Source organism: Diceros bicornis, chromosome 7 (genome assembly GCF_020826845.1).
Source record: "Diceros bicornis minor isolate mBicDic1 chromosome 7, mDicBic1.mat.cur, whole genome shotgun sequence".
Lineage (NCBI taxonomy): Eukaryota > Metazoa > Chordata > Mammalia > Perissodactyla > Rhinocerotidae > Diceros > Diceros bicornis.
This window is the reverse complement of record NC_080746.1, coordinates 27,648,185-27,664,329: the sequence shown is the minus strand read 5'-3', so window position 1 is coordinate 27,664,329 and position 16,145 is coordinate 27,648,185. Positions and strand designations below refer to the sequence as shown.

Sequence of the window (16,145 nt, the reverse complement as noted above, 5' to 3'; positions counted from 1 at the left end):
ATATTCTTGCCTATAGCTGATTCGGTTAATATAAAAATTTTGAATGCTGGTGCCTGGTCAAGAAGCTCTGAGAAAGTCTTTGTCTCACTTCCTACTGAACTGGAGGATTTGATACCTGAAGTAGAAGAATTCTACAAAAAAAATCATAGTGGTAGAAAATTACATTGGCATCATCTCATGTCAAATGGAATTGTAAGTAGATGGTGTGTTAGTTCAGTTATTGGTTTGGCTAAAAGTAGCAGGACTCTAAATAAGAGTTGCTTAAACAAAATAGATCTTTGCTTCTGTCACATGTAAAAGTTTGAGCAGGTGTAGTGGATCTGTTCCATGAAGTTGTTAGGGACGTAGGCTTCTGGTTATATCATCAGGCTTGTCTGCAGAATCCAGTATGATCCTCACTGTGTCTGTCTTACAGCCCAACAGAAAGGGCAAGATGAGGGTATACTTTCCTTTAAGAGCAACTTCCAGAAGTTTCCCCCATCATTTCCACTCACATCTCATTGGTCCCCATCATGTCCACTCACATCTCATGCCAGTCACATGGCCACATTTTGCTCCAGGGAAAGTTGGGAGATGAGACTTTATTTTAGGCAGTCATTAAGGTCTGCTAGAATTTTTATTACCATGTAAGAAAGGAAGAAGGAATATTGGAAGAGAACTAGCAGTCTTTTTCCTATGTAATCCCATGTAAGAGATATTATAGTAGATAAATGGTAATCATTATGAAGAGATTCTTATTTTTTTAAAATTATTTTATCCATTATAGATAACATTTAAGAATGAAGTAGGTCAATATGATCTGGAAGTAACAACGTTTCAGCTGGCTGTGTTGTTTGCATGGAACCAAAGACCCAGAGAGAAAATAAGCTTTGAAAATTTAAAACTTGCAACTGAACTCCCTGATGCTGAGCTTAGAAGGACTTTATGGGTTTGTTTTATGTTTTTTGTTTTTAAATTTGTATCCTCTCACATGTGTTGACTTGCTTGTAATAAATTTATGAATTCATAACATTGTCAAATGAATTTTAACCAAGGAAAATACGCTAATGAGGTATTTATGGAAAAAAAGGAATTGAAAATAAGCAAGTTCCTAAGACAGAGAAAGGCAAAAAAAAAGAAAGATTGAGTTGCTGTTTGTTACCTGTGAAGAGTATGACCAAATATTTCATACTGAGAATGTGTTCAAAGATTTTATGACGACCAAAAATCTTAAGACTTAGAAAACTTGGATCCTTTTCAGGGCTTGTAAAATGTACTCACTAGCCTCCAGCTCATAACTACGTTTTACCCCTACTCCATATACCTTAATCTTAAAAGTTCCAAAATAAAGTATTTCCTAGAGAGAAACAGCTGGTATATAACTGGCAAGAGGTGTTTGCTGTGGTCATATATGAGCAATCCCTCTAGTTTCTTGTCTTACTGTAAAGAGAGCATTTCTTGCTTCCACATAACCAATCTTTTCTCCTCGTTCTCTCTTTCCTCATTATACATTTACACAGTTATATTCATGGAGGTACCAAATGATAGTTTGAATTCTGAATTTGTGCTTAGAATCCTTTCTTGCCTATATCGGTCATGTTGGAGAATTATCTTAGTATTCCATACTGTTTATAGATGCTAATTGTTTTCTCTTTATTCTTCATAGTCTTTAGTAGCTTTCCCAAAGCTCAAACGGCAAGTTTTATTGTACGAACCTCAAGTCAACTCACCCAAAGACTTTACAGAAGGTACCCTCTTCTCAGTGAACCAGGAGTTCAGTTTAATGTAAGGTTTATGTTGGTTGATCTAAAATAAAAATACCTTGTTTGAATTTTAGTGCTTTGTTTTTAGCAAAATAATTCTTTTCCTGTCATGATATTTAAAACATATCTGTATACTGTCATCACTCTAGACTTATGCCATTTAATTGTTTATTAAACATATTAATGAACTGGAGATGTTTACTTCTTTACATATTTTTCATGGGTACATTTTAGTGTCTAACGTACTATATTGCTTTTCATCTTTAAACAGCCTTTTGCACTCTAAAGCAGCTTTATCCACACAAAGCATTTCTTTTCTTAAGATCCAAATAGAAGATAATGCTGAATTACAACCCATATGTCTTCAATTATCTAATCACTTTCATGACGATATAGATTATATTAACTTTATGTTATTACCGGGAGTATAGTGACCCATATTTTATTAACAGAGCCTTTATTGTATTTGAGGGAAATCATAGGGTTCATTTTAAATAAAGCTGTATGGTTATTATATATTGGTTAATATATATATTGATACCAATATAATATATATTGGTTATTTGTTACTTTTCCTTTAAACAGTTCTGGATATTAATTTTTAGAGTATTTCTAAATCTTTTCTCTCAGACATTGTTGCTATAAATGATGTTTAAAAGGCCTTTCACTGTAAAATATTTGATTCAATGTTTTTTATAGAAAAAATGCAAAAGTTCAGAAAAGGGGTAAAATCAACTTGATTGGACGCTTGCAGCTCACTACAGAAAGGATGAGAGAAGAGGAGAATGAAGGAATAGTTCAACTAAGGATACTAAGAACCCAGGTTTGTAACATAAAGACAGAATGTCTAAATTGTGAGAAACTTTGTTTCTTAGTTTTTTATTTTTAATCTTCAAATCTTTTTTTGAATTTAAAAGCATGTAGGTATTCAAATTTTTTGTAATGAAAAGCTAATTTTCATTTCCTAGAATTTAAAAATTGTATTGATGGCATTCTCTTAGCTGTTGAAAGAAATGTCTGTATGGCTTGGTTGGCCTCTGGTACATTCTCTTGGTTGGGCAAAACCTGTTTTAGGTTATGTCTCCCTTTGACCACACCTCAATAAATGTATCTCAGCAACAAGTTACAATTCTAGGATTGAAATATTTAAAATTTTATTTAATTTTAAGACTTCTAATTCCATTGTAATGTGAAATTAGGAAAAAATTTTTTAAACTAGGATTATAATACCTTCTGAGCATGATAAAGAGTACCTATTGCAAGCTAATGTTTGAGTTGTATGACCGTTTTAACTTTAGAAATAGTCTTATTAAAACCAAGTTGTCCCACTTTTACTATATTTATTAAATATTATTTGAAACTACTGGCCAATGCAATAAAATATGAAATAAGAGGAAAAGATTAAAATTTTTCATTACTTATAGATCATATAATATGCTAAGGGAGCAGAGAAAAGGTGAATAAAGAAAAATCAGTTGCTTTCCTATTTAGCAATAAACAAATAAATAAAAAAACTTAAGAGGAAAATAAAAAACCATAGAATTCATAAGCATTTTTAAATTTTTTTTATTTATTTGTTTTTTTGTGTGAGTAAGATTAGCCCTGAGCTAACATCCATGCCAATCCTCCTCTTTTTTCGCTGAGGAAGACTGGCCCTGAGCTAACGTCTATTGCCAATCCTCCTCCTTTTTTTTTTTTTCCCTTTTTCTCCCCAAAGCCCCAGTAGATAGTTGTATGTCATAGTTGCACATCCTTCTAGTTGCTGTATGTGGGATGCCGCCTCAGCATGGCCGGACAAGCGGTGTGTCGGTGCGCACCAGGGATCTGAACCCGGGCCGCCAGTAGCGGAGCACGCGCACTTAACCGCTAAGCCACGGGGCGGGCCCTGAAGCATTTTTTTAAAAAGCAGTGTGTAGGACCTATATGAAGAGAGTGGTCCTTTACTGAGAGATTCAAAAGGAGATTTAAATAGAAAGATCATGCTCTTTTTTTCTTAGTAAAATTTTTTATTAAGGTGTAATTTACATATGATAGAATGCACATTTCAAAGTATAGTTTTCATTGAGTTTTAATAAATGTATATACCTGTGTGACCATCACTTCAGTTAAGATACAGAACATTTCTATCACTCCAGTAATTTCCTCGTGTCTCCCATCCAGCCAGGCTCCCCTCCAACCCGCCTGATTATTATCACCATTGCTTAGTTTTGCCTGTTTTAGGTCTTCATATAAAAGGAATCAGAGAATGTATGTGCTCTCTTTGGCTTCTTTTGCTCAACATGAAATACCATATTCTTTAATGATAAGGCTGAATAACTTAAAAAGTTGATTTTTCTCATATTAGTACCAAGTTTACTGAATTTCATATAAAAATTCAACTAGGACTATTTTTGGAATTTTACAAATTTATTCTCGGTTTTATCAGAAAGAATAAATACATGAGAGTGATTGAGAACCTTAAAAAAATAAGAATAACGTGGCGTTGGTGGTGGAATTTGCCTTGCCAAATATTAAAACTCATTAAAATATCTACGAAAATTAAACAGTATGACAAGCAGATTAATGGAATAAAAAAACTCAGAATTAAATCTCTTATATAAGTATAAACCAACTTTGCAATAAAGGAAATAATTTCCATGGCCTATGGAAAGGGAATGGATTATTCAATAAGAGGTTTTGGGGAAATTTTACTTCTAGGGGTGGAAATCAGTATATATTCCTAGTTTATGCCTATACCAGGATAAATTACAGATGGATTAGAGTTCAGATGCATAATGGGATGGCAGGTATAGTCATACTGCAAGATGTGCAGAGAAAATGAAGTTTTTTTGCTTTGTCTTAAACTGATCCATAATTATGCCCAATCCAGTAATCCAAGCTTTCCCTTTAGGTAATGCTCAGACTTTCTCATTTCTCCCTGATCCTATTCCACCCATCCCATTCTTTGGTGTTTTCACAGTTGGCATCTGGATGTGTTGAGGGTAAGAGGACTTCACTTGACCTCATAGTAACAGTGAAGGGATCGTCATATCCATACAGTTGTGACAGTGTCCTGGGTTCTTGCTCTTGGCAGCGATGGAGTGCTTTATCTGTCACCTGTGGGCAGTTGACTTTCTGTTGCTATCTACTGCTGATGTCTGTAGCAGATGAACTATGGTTTCTTCTTTTTCTGGTTGGTAAGGACCACATGGCCTCTTCCTTGCTCTGACTGCCTGTCCTCTGCTCTTACTGAGCTCTTGAGCCCTCTGAGACTCGACCATATCTTCTGTGTGGGCCTTTGGCCTACATGGCACACTGTCATTATGTGCTGCTGCTGCAGGATCACCGTCTCCTGCCACTAAAGGCCTTGTGGCAAGTCCATTAGCTCTAAACTCTATCTGCGTCATGTGGGAACTGAGAGAGATTCAGGAGTGCAAATTATTTCCATCATATCATGCCACTCTGCAAGTGACCTCCAGCGTATTAAAGGGGGACCCGGGCCACAGCCCTGATGCTCTTTGCTTTCCTCTTAACTTCTCTAACACAACCACCATCTTCACCTCTACCAAAGCTAGAAGAGGAGAAATGGGACATGTGCAATTCTTCTTCTTCTCTTCCTGGTTCCTATAATCTTTTAAGTATCTGAAGGGACAGACTTTCCCTCTTCCTTCTTTTTATCTGGACCCTTGACATAAACCCCAGTGGTGAAGAGCCTGGCACCTGGATATCTTGAGAATGGGAGGAATTCACGTGACCTCCTAGTGATAGTGAAGGAATCCTCATGTCTATACAGGGGAAGTTGAAGGTACTTTTCTCTTGTGAATAGTGCCTGACTCCCAGGCCTATTGCTTTGCAGCAAAACTGCATTTTGAATGTTAAAAGCAAATACTATCTCATTTTCTGCTTTCACATTTCTTTTATAATGAATTCTCATCTCCACCAAGCAGATAGATGCCTTTTGTTGGCTAAGGAGCTAGCTTGTACTGGAAAAGGCAAAAGAGAAAAGAATATTTAATAATTTTCTAATTATTTCTGTTACAAGCTTAATAATAATTAAGGAAATCTTCAAGGAAATATTGATAAAATTAACTTAGATGAAAAATGCTTACTGCTGTAGAAATTTAAAACATTTAATTGAGTCAGTATAAACTGAAGATAATATTTATAACAAATACAATTTGTTAATCTGATAAATATATAGAAAATAGTAATTATTGATTTTTAAAACAGTCACCAGCTGGCCTCTACTACTACACAAAAAATAACTGAATACAAGGGAAAAAGTATGTCTAAGTGGTTCATTATATCTTAATTGATTTTTAACACAATACCAGATTATATACATATTGTTTTCACAGGTAAGATAAATTTTTAAAATGTGCTTAGTGTGGAAAAAAGGAATTAAAGGAAGTATACCAAAACATTAGGTGTGATTTTCTTTCAGCAGACAGGTTATGTGTAATTTTGCTTCTCCTCATTTTTCAAAATGTCTGTAATTAAACAGATTTTCTTTTACAGTGAATGAAAAAAAGATATTTTTATTTGTTAAGTAAAAGATACTGGTCTCGGGGCAGCCCTGGTGGCATAGTGGTTAAGTTAGCATGCTCCACTTCAGCAGTCCAGGGTTCGCAGGTTCAGATCGCAGGCACAGACCTATGCACCACTTATCAAGCCATGCTGTGGCGGCATTCCACGTACAAAATAGAGGAAGATTGGCAGAGATGTTAGCTCAGGGCCAATCTTCCTCAGCAAAAAGAGGAGGATTGGCAACAGATGTGAGCTGAGGGCCATTCTTCCTCACCAAAAAAAAAGATACTGGTCTCAAGATTAATCTCCTAGTGGTTGTTAATCATTTGAATAGATGTTGGATAGATGGTGAAATACTTAAAAAGTCATTTTAAAATGTTTTGTTTTACTTAAAATAATTTAATATATTAATGCTCTTTCATTTTTATTTTGTCTTTTAGGAAGCTATCATACAAATAATGAAGATGAGAAAGAAGATTAGTAATGCTCAGCTGCAGACTGAATTAGTAGAAATTTTGAAAAACATGTTCTTGCCACAAAAGAAAATGATAAAAGAGCAAATAGAATGGCTAATAGAGCACAAGTATATCAGAAGAGATGAATCCGATATTAACACTTTCATATATATGGCATAATTTTGAATATCATGGACAATATTAAGAACCCAAATTTTGGAGTGCTTAGGCAGAAAGTTGTAACAGTTTGTGCTGGAAGAAGGCTTATTTGGACTTTGATTACATAAATATTAAAATCTCTGCCTTACCTAACAAAACAACTATATTTTGCCAATCACATTGTTAGCATGATGGCATTCCCTTCATGTTGCACACTCTTTAACAGCATGCTGTTTTGTGGAGAAACTTGCATTCATGAAGAGCCCATTATGAACTTTTGAAAGTAAATTTGATTTATACCCACCAGAAGAAATAAAGTTGGGAAGGGTGAAGGCGGGGTTCTTTTTGCTTTTTTTTCATCTTTTTTTCGTCTCTTATGAAAATGTACTTGCACAAGGAAGGATCTTCAGATATTTGTGCACTGAAAAATACTGTTATGTTTTGTTTCAAAAATGCAATTAAAACTAGAAATAGCACTCGTGGTTTCTTTTTATCAAAGGAGTGAGCTGGTCTACACAACATTGAGAGAAGGCAGATGTAGATGAGAAGATAAATATGTAATAGTATCAAATTATTTGTTCAAACACTGCTTCAGTATAATAACCGGATTTTTATGGTGACCTAAAAATGGTATTAAATTTTCCAACTTACAAATGTTGGCTTTCTTTAAGCAGAAGACTGCTGTTTCAGTTGTGTGTTGTTAAATGGTAAGGAGTTTTTTTATCTTATATGGCTGGAGAACTGGTTGGGAAAAAATGAAGCTTATATTAATTGTTGCTTCAGTTGTTTAAAAAAATGTATGGAGTTAGGTCATTTCGATTACAGAGTCAAAACAGCAAAAGAAACATATTAAGAGTGTTTACTAACACACTTAATATTTATACAGCTGATATTTATTATGCCATATCCAAATTTATTTAAAACAAGGCAGAAATCTCCTCTCTAATATAATACAGTTAGTAACTGATCTCTTAATCTGTAGCATAGAAATATTTTGGTATTTTCAAGTCTCGTGAATAGGGATTTATAGCCTCAGGTTTCTGGAAAGGAAGACGTTCTGTTTTAAAAAGTAATCATCAGTCACCTAGGAGGAAGAGAAAACCACAACATAACACCTGAAAAGCATAAGCAAAATTGTTGCAATCTTAATAGGAGCAGTAAACTTGCCAAATGTATGTACATATATATTTATATATTTTAAAAATAAACATTTTTTAAATGTTGAGGGCAACACTTACCTTGCTCCTTTCAGTCAATCCAAAGTAGCAACTTACTAGTTGCTGGCAACTGAATACCCGGAGTAGTGGAGATTTTAGGACTTGAGGACATGAACAACTTTAAAGAGAAAGACTTATTCCCCATTGGGAAAGAATGGCTCAACATGGACTTTTATTCATTATGGTGCACATTTCAAATTTTCTTGCAAATTATTTTATATCTTGTTTGATATTAAGTAATATTTTGGATGTATGATTTTGAACATAGGAAACGGAGTGCTGGAGCGCTGAAAGGCAGACAGTGTTATTGCAGAGTGCTTTCAGGAGCATCTTGTGGACTCTGTCCCCAGTTCCACGGGGCTTTGTGAGCTGCCTGCTGAAAGGAGGGAAAGCCAATTTGAAACATTTCAAGTTTTGCTGTTTATGGTCAAATGCCTATTCTGAAACTCACAGGAAATTAGAATTTTGTTTCTAATTTAAATTCTTACCCTTGAGCTCTAAGGTAGCATATGTCAGTTATTAGACCAAGCATATTGTGAAGAATTAAACTATAAAGTAGTGCCCACTGTTTTCTCTAATTAGGTGACTGCTAACAATGCACAAATTCGAAATTTAAAAAAATAATTTTGTAGTAATTGGGGCCCTTATGTTTAACAAATAGTTTGGTATTGGCATATTTGCTTATCCAATACAAGAATGCCAAAGGAGGAGACAATGGAAGGAAAAATTACAGGCCGTTTTTTAAAGTTTAAGGTTTTTTGTTGTTTTAAACCATAATTGTTCTCAACTTTTTTGGAATTTCTAATCTTTTTGGTCATTTAAGAATGAGAGTCATGATGTTTTGATTTATAAAGGCAAATTTAATGCAAAAGTGGGTAACTCTAAATCCATAGCAAAGTTTTCTATTAAATTTTATAAATTTTTTAATAGCTAATTATGTCCTAATTGTATTTTGGGGAATAGAACAGCAGCAAATACTGTAGACTTAGAGTTTTCATCATTTTTTTTGTTATGTATACAAAAGTTTAACTACTTTTTTGGTGTTTATGAAAACCATTTAGTTGACAAGGTGCCTATACCATTGTTGAATTTACTTTAAATATGTTTTGACAATAGATTTGCCAATTTAAAAAAAAGAATCTGAAAAAAAAACTTACCAGCAATTTGCTAAAGGTACAGAATCACAGTAAGTATCCTTTATCAGGTCCCTTTTCTCTAATGTGCACTTAAAATAAGTGCTATCTGAGCAGAGATGAAACCTGACATAGTTAAGGGGAAAAAAATACACTTTTTTTCCATGAGTAACATGGCCGTGGGATGCTTCAGAGGTTAATTTAAGCTTCAAATATTTGTCTTCTAATTTAAAGATGAAGCCATCTGGAAATGTTAACCTTTGTTGCCATCTCATTGCCAGAGTAAGTAGACATGAAACAAAATTTTACAAAATAAAAATATAGAACAATTTTAATGCTTACAATGAGATAACTGTTAGAACATTACTGTTCCAATGATTTAATGAGGATCTTGAAATAAATTCTGAAGTCTTCCAATTTTTACATTTATTGGAGGGGTCCCTGCATTCTGTCAACCTGTTTAAGTCTCTAACCCTTATTTTGTGCATAATTGTTAAAATTTCCAAAAGTGAAATGTTAGCTTTCTTATTTTTACTTTTTATTAAATTTAATACAAAATATGACCAGGGTAGTTAAAAACTATTTTGCGTAATTTGCAGTAGGATGTCATTAGCCCTGCTAAAAGGGCAAGTTTTAAAAATTCAATTTGAGTGAAAGATTCGCTAGTTTTCCAGAAAGATTTGCTATCTTAAACTCAAGCTGGTTTTTCTATTTTCATGTAAATGACTGGGATGCTATCTTATAAACTCTTCCAAGGTCACGTTTGTGAAATAAACATTACATGAGAGCTTTCCTGTCATCTACACTATATATGTCGTCTGGAGTGTTGAACAAATTTGAGTTCCTAAGTTGTAATCGATCCTCATATGGTATATACGATTTTGAATGTGTGCCACTACATATTGAGATGATAATGCTGTACAATTTTAAATGGTAGCAGTTTCTGTATGCAGTAGGCTGAAATATTTTGATGAACTGCTTAATTTTTGGATTTTATTTTTTAAGTTGTATAATTTATTTTCTTGCAAAATAAAAATGTAATATAAAAGCTTTCACCTATCCAGAAAATGTTGATGTTCTACCGTAAAATAGTTTGAGTTTAATTAAAATTTTTACGATAGGTATATTTATATCTTTTCCAGTGCAATAGTAAATCTCAACCAGCCTTAGGAGTTAGACATATGAAAAGTAACCTACTTATTTCTTTTAGATTTCAAATTCTAGTTCAAAGTGAAAGATCTCAGGAATGTAGCTTTTCTACCAATGATAGCATATGGCTATCATGCCTGGAAGAGGTAAAAAATTTCAGATCTGGAAGTGATTAATGCATTCATTCATCAGTTTATGTAGGCCATGTCATAACCCAAATTTAAATTTTGTATCAGATAAAAGTAAAAAATATATAACAAATTATTTGATGTTTTGTATATATTTGAAAAGTTGTGAAATATTCAAATTTCAAAGCTGAAGATAGTTTAGTGATAAGGTTATGAAGATTTAGTGTGTCTTAGTTTTGGCTTCTATAACAAAGTACTATAGACTGAGTGGCTCTTAAACAACAGAAATTTATTTCTCACAGTTCTGGAGGCTGGAAGTTCAAGATCAGGGTGTCAGCATGGTTGGTTCTGGTGAGGAACCTCTTACAGATCACAGACGCTGACTTCTCATTGTATCCTTACGTGCCAGAAAGAGGGCTTAAGAGAGCTCTCTGGGTCTCTTTTGTAAGGGCACTAGTCTCGTTCACGAAGGCTCCACCCTCATGACCTGATTACCTCCAAAAGCAAAGGCCCCTAATAGCACGTGGGGATTAGGTTTCAACGTAGGACTTTTGGTGAGACAGACAGTCAGTCTATAGCACTTCATAATGACCCCTACTCAACCATGGACTTGAACTGGGGTTGGGGTGGGCGGGAGGGAGTTGGAAATGAAGGCAGAGAAAAGTATGGTCTCAATATTAAGATTCACCAGAACCTGGAGACAGATTTACCATTAAGCTTAAGCTCCTGCACCCTTTACTCGCACAGGACCCTTCCAAGGCCCTGGGAGGGGCCCTAGGAATTTTGTGTTTGTAATTTATATTATTTTTCTCAAAGAGAATCCCCAAAATATCGAAAGTTGGATGCAGTCCTGCTAAAACCAAATGCAAAAAGAAACCTGTCTGGCACGTAGTAGGCACTCAAATGTGGATAGAATGAATGAACATGTATGCTTGAGAACAGAGTAGAGTTCAATATTTTAAGTGGGGAGACTTTATTTTCTAATTGCTTATTCTAGGCTATAAAATCAAATATAGACTTTGTATGTCACTAAACTTCTGTTTTGACCAAAGGACAATCTGGAGTAGGGGTCTTAGACTGTTGAGGAGTTACAGACCTTTATGAGCATCTCATTAAAGAAAAAGACATGCATATAAAGATATAAACAATTCTGTGTATAAATTTTAAGTATTCCAACACCCAAAATTAAAAATCTTTGATAGTCTCTTACATGAGTAAAGAGAGTAGGTAGCAGCTTGCTCTCTGAATTGGTAATGACCTAATGTCACAAGTGCTGATCCAAGCTTAGATCTACTCTAGTTTTTGGCTGTTTAAAGAATGATAGGAGACTTCCCTGGATATTACTGGGTTTTGCTATTTTCATTTAATGACAAATTCAATATTTCCTTTGTTATATTGTGATTACTAAGGCAGACTGACACTACTGACATATTTCTTCAGCAGTGGTTGATGGTTGAATGTTAGCAGTGGGAACCAGGAAGACAAAGAGGTCTGAGGAAAAAGCCAACTTGGCAATGAGCCAGGTTTGAAGATTGACACCCCTTGTTGAGAGACCATAACTGTCATGCATCTAAGAAAGAGTGGGGCTTGGAAACACCTTTACCAGGTCCTTTTCCTGTGTCTGCTAATGAGAAATTTTCTTTTCCCTTCCTCTCCCTGACCCCCTCCATTCTCAGCAGATGACCTTGCTTTGAGAAAATAATGCCTTCAGACGTGAACTTTCAACTTGCCTTCCCTCCACCTCTAAACTTCATTTCTATCAGTGCACATCTTCATCTGCTGCCTATCTCAGAGGAAGAGATACCTCACTTCTTAGTCAAGGCCAACCATTTCACCTTTTCACCGAATCCCTTCTCCTGCTTCTTGTGTTTTGCTCCAAAATCCTTTCTGCTGCCTCTTGTGTTTTGCTCCTGTATGTTCCGAACATCCTTCTTTGGGTTATTTCATCCTTAGCCTACAAGAGAGGTTCTCAAACTTTTGGTCCACAGACCAGCAGCATTGTCATCACTTGAGAACTTGTTGGAAATGCAAGTTCTTGAGCACCACCCCAGACCTACTGATTCAGAAACTCTAAGGGTGGGGCCCAGCAATCTGAATTCTAATAAGCCCTCCAAGTGATGCCGATGGACACTAAAGTTTGAGAACCACTGGCTTACGAACATATTCAAGCATCCACTATCCTTAAAAAGAAAATTCTTCCCCCTACCTTGGTCATGCTATGACCTTCTCCTTCCATTCTCTTGAAAGAGTAGTCCACAGTCTGACAGTCTCTATTCTTTCCACTGGTACTCATTGGCTTATGTCCCCACTGGTCCTCTTGCCAAGGCCCTCAGTGACCTCCCTATTGCTTAATCAGAAGTTCATTTTCCATCTTCTTACTTGATCTGCTTACAGCATTTGCACCTTGAACTCCTAGTTATTGGATTTGTTTCAGCGCTTGGCTTCAAAGATCCCATCGTCTCCTGTTCTCCTTACCTCTCTTAGCTTTCTAAGTTTCATTCTCCGGCTCTTCCTCTGCCTGTGTGCCCCAGGATTTCATCTCAATTCTCTACTCTTGCTATGAGCTACGTGCTCTTCCTGAATGATTTCACCTACTTCCATGGCTTCAACTACCAGCTGCGTGTTGATGCTCCAGACTGTCTCCAGCCGAGGCTTTCCCTCCCAAGGTCAACATGTATTTCCAGCTATTTCTTGAACATCTCATCCTCTGTCACAAACTTGCTCCACTTAATAACTATCTCAGTCTCCCAGGTTAGCAACCTTGATGTAATTCTCTATTGCTCCCCTCCCCACACTGTAGTATTGATTCTACTTCTGTATTATCTCTAGAATCTGACCTTTGTTTACCTTTACTTCTGTATTCACTGGATGAATAATAGCATTTCACAGTATGCTTATACCATCTGAGGAAGGTCAAGACTAGCAGTTGAGTTGCTTCTTGGCCTACATTTTGAAGTAAACTATCTAAATGTACAGAGTGCTCAGTAAGATTATGTCTGCTTTAAATCTGTGGCATTTATGGACTGCTGGCCAATCCCCAATATTTCCTCTTAGAGCTTATACCTCACTGTCTGAGGCCTAAGACACGAAAAGATGTAAATCGGGTCCTTCCCTTAGCCTATGGCCGAGGGATCACTCCAAATCTAAAGCAGAAAAGCAGAGAAAGGATTTTCCTCATTTTAAAATTTCCCACACTTTCTAGTGCAGTTCCTTGCTCAATTAGGGGCCCGCTATTTGTAAAATTGAGTTAATACACTAGGGAACCACTGTTGACCAGACCACTTCATCCTCTAAAGGTGGAGGAACATGTAACAAGCGCAAAAGTCATTCTCGAGACAAGTAGGGCTTCTGTCTTACACTCATTGAGAGCTTCCTAAAATATTTTCTTTTGTATCTTTTTGTTCTAGATCCCAAGATAAATCATATGAAAGTTTTTTTGTTTTCTTTTGTTTTGTGAGGAAGATCAGCCCTGAGCTAACATCCATGCCAATCCTCCTCTTTTTGCTGAGGAAGACCGGCTCGGAGGTAACATCTATTGCCAATCCTCCTCCTTTTTTTTTTTTCCCTTTTTCTCCCCAAAGCCCCAGTAGATAGTTGTATGTCGTAGTTGCACATCCTGCTAGCTGCTGTATGTGGGACGCTGCCTCAGGATGGCCGGATAAGCGGTGTGTCGGTGCGCCCCCAGGATCCGAACCCGGGCCACCAGTAGCGGAGCACGAGCACTTAACCACTAAGCCACAGGGCCGACCCCTGAAAGTTATTTTTAGAAAATTTCTACTATTGTTTTGTGCATCTTCCTACTGTAATATTTTCTTACTTGGAGACATGGAGTCAAATGACAAAACTAAAACAATTTAGTAATGAATTTGATGTCCTTTATTCAAGGGAAAACAATCCATGGATTGGGGAGTACAGTGCCTCACAAGCAGCAAAGCACTCTTCCTGAGGGATTTTGGGCAGGAGTGAGTTTTGTAGAGTGTTAGAAGCAGCAACACAGAAACAGGGCATGATTGGCTAAGAGGTGGGGGATTTCCTTACAAGGCTAGCAGGTTAATCCAAGAATAAGGAAAGGGTATTTGGCTTAAGTTGATTGGCTGGGGTTGCATATCTGACTTTATTTAGAACGGGGAAGTTATTACGAACTCTTGGCAGTAGGGTACTGGCTGGCTTGACACACTGCGTTCTGGTCAAGTGAAGCTCTTACAGGGACACGAAAGTTCTCTAAGTTTCAGTTTGCTGACATGACACCGTGGGGAGGAGCAGCTCCCTCTTGGCCCTAGAAGTTTATTTCAACAACAGAGTACAAACATTTCCATATGTCTGCTAAAGAAGCTGTTGATGCTTTGTACTTTGTACTTCCCAGAATTTCAAGGAAAGAGATGTTTTATGGGGCATATAAATAGAAAATATAAGGAAAAAACATATGTAATTTGACCCAAGATGAGTATATTAGTTTCTTACGGCTGCCATAACAAAGTACCACAAACTGAGTGCCTTAAAACGACAGAAATTTATTGTTTCACAGTTCTGGAGACTAGAAGTCTGAAATCCAGGTGTTGGCAGGGTTGGTTCCTTCTGTAGGTCTAAGGGAGAATCTGTTTCATGCTTCTCTCCCAGCTTCTGGTGTTTGCTGGAACTCCTTGGTGTTTCTTCTTTTGTAGATGCATCACTCCAGTCTCTGCCTCTGTCTCCACATGGCCTTCTCCCCTGTGTGTGTCTGTCTTTGTGTGTCCTTGGTTATAAGGACACCAGTCATTGAATTTAGGGCCCACTCTAATCCAATATGACATCATCCTAACTTGATTACATCTGCAAAAACCCTATTTCCAAATAAAGTCACATTCACAGGTACCAGGTGTTAGTCCTCTTGGGGGACACTATTCAACCTAGTCCAATGAGTTATTCTGGTAGACTGACTATGATAGAAGTTACTTGCTATACAAGAACTTAATTAGATGTGAATAACAAACATCCTTATTGTATTATGAATTTAATATCCACTTTTTTCTAAATTTCTCTTAAATTTTTTTATTTTCCAATTTGTTCCTGGCTGTGAAAATATTGTTCTAATATTCCTAAAACTCACTTCCACTCTGGGGCTTATGACTGTAGTTATGGATATTTACAGAGAGGAAGCAGCCAAAAAATTTCTTTTATCAAGACTGGTAGTGGGCCTGCCCCGTGGCTTAGCGGTTGGGTGCGTGCGCTCCGCTGCTGGCGGCCTGGGTTCAGATCCCGGGCGCGCACCGACGCACCGCTTCTCCGGCCATGCTGAGGCCGCGTCCCACATACAGCAACTAGAAGGATAAGGATGTGCAGCTATGACATACAACTATCTACTGGGGCTTTGGGGGAAAAAAATAAATAAAATCTTAAAAAAAAAAAAAAAAAGACTGGTAGTATACTTCATAAGACATAAGTCTCCACTTACTCTTGTGCCACTAGATGGGGTTATTGGCTTGGTCTCTAACAAACGTCATTAACTTAGAATCTAGGAGGAGCTACATTTTGAAAGATGTAGCTCTTTACTAAAAACTATGTCCAGACACTATGTTACCTACTGTGACAGGAATGATGACTCAAAGCAACAAATTCAGATATGCAAAAAAATGTTTTTAATTCTCTCTTACTGGACTTAAGTTTTTTATCCTGACGC

The 16,145-nt window shown here is 36.5% G+C and overlaps 1 protein-coding gene across 3 annotated transcripts in view; it reads left to right on the top strand.

Annotated features, from left to right (window-relative positions):
- CUL5 (cullin 5) overlaps window positions 1-10,271 on the top strand; it is a 140,764-nt gene extending 130,493 nt beyond the window's left edge. For all 3 annotated transcript variants that reach the window (XM_058545282.1, XM_058545285.1, XM_058545284.1), the window contains 5 exons: window positions 17-192; window positions 767-928; window positions 1,646-1,764; window positions 2,442-2,565; window positions 6,689-10,271. In XM_058545282.1, coding sequence (XP_058401265.1) covers window positions 17-192; window positions 767-928; window positions 1,646-1,764; window positions 2,442-2,565; window positions 6,689-6,883 — 776 coding nt within the window. In that variant the 3' untranslated portion in view covers window positions 6,884-10,271. The remainder of the gene's footprint in view (window positions 1-16; window positions 193-766; window positions 929-1,645; window positions 1,765-2,441; window positions 2,566-6,688) is intronic.
- The last annotated feature ends 5,874 nt before the right edge of the window (window positions 10,272-16,145 follow it).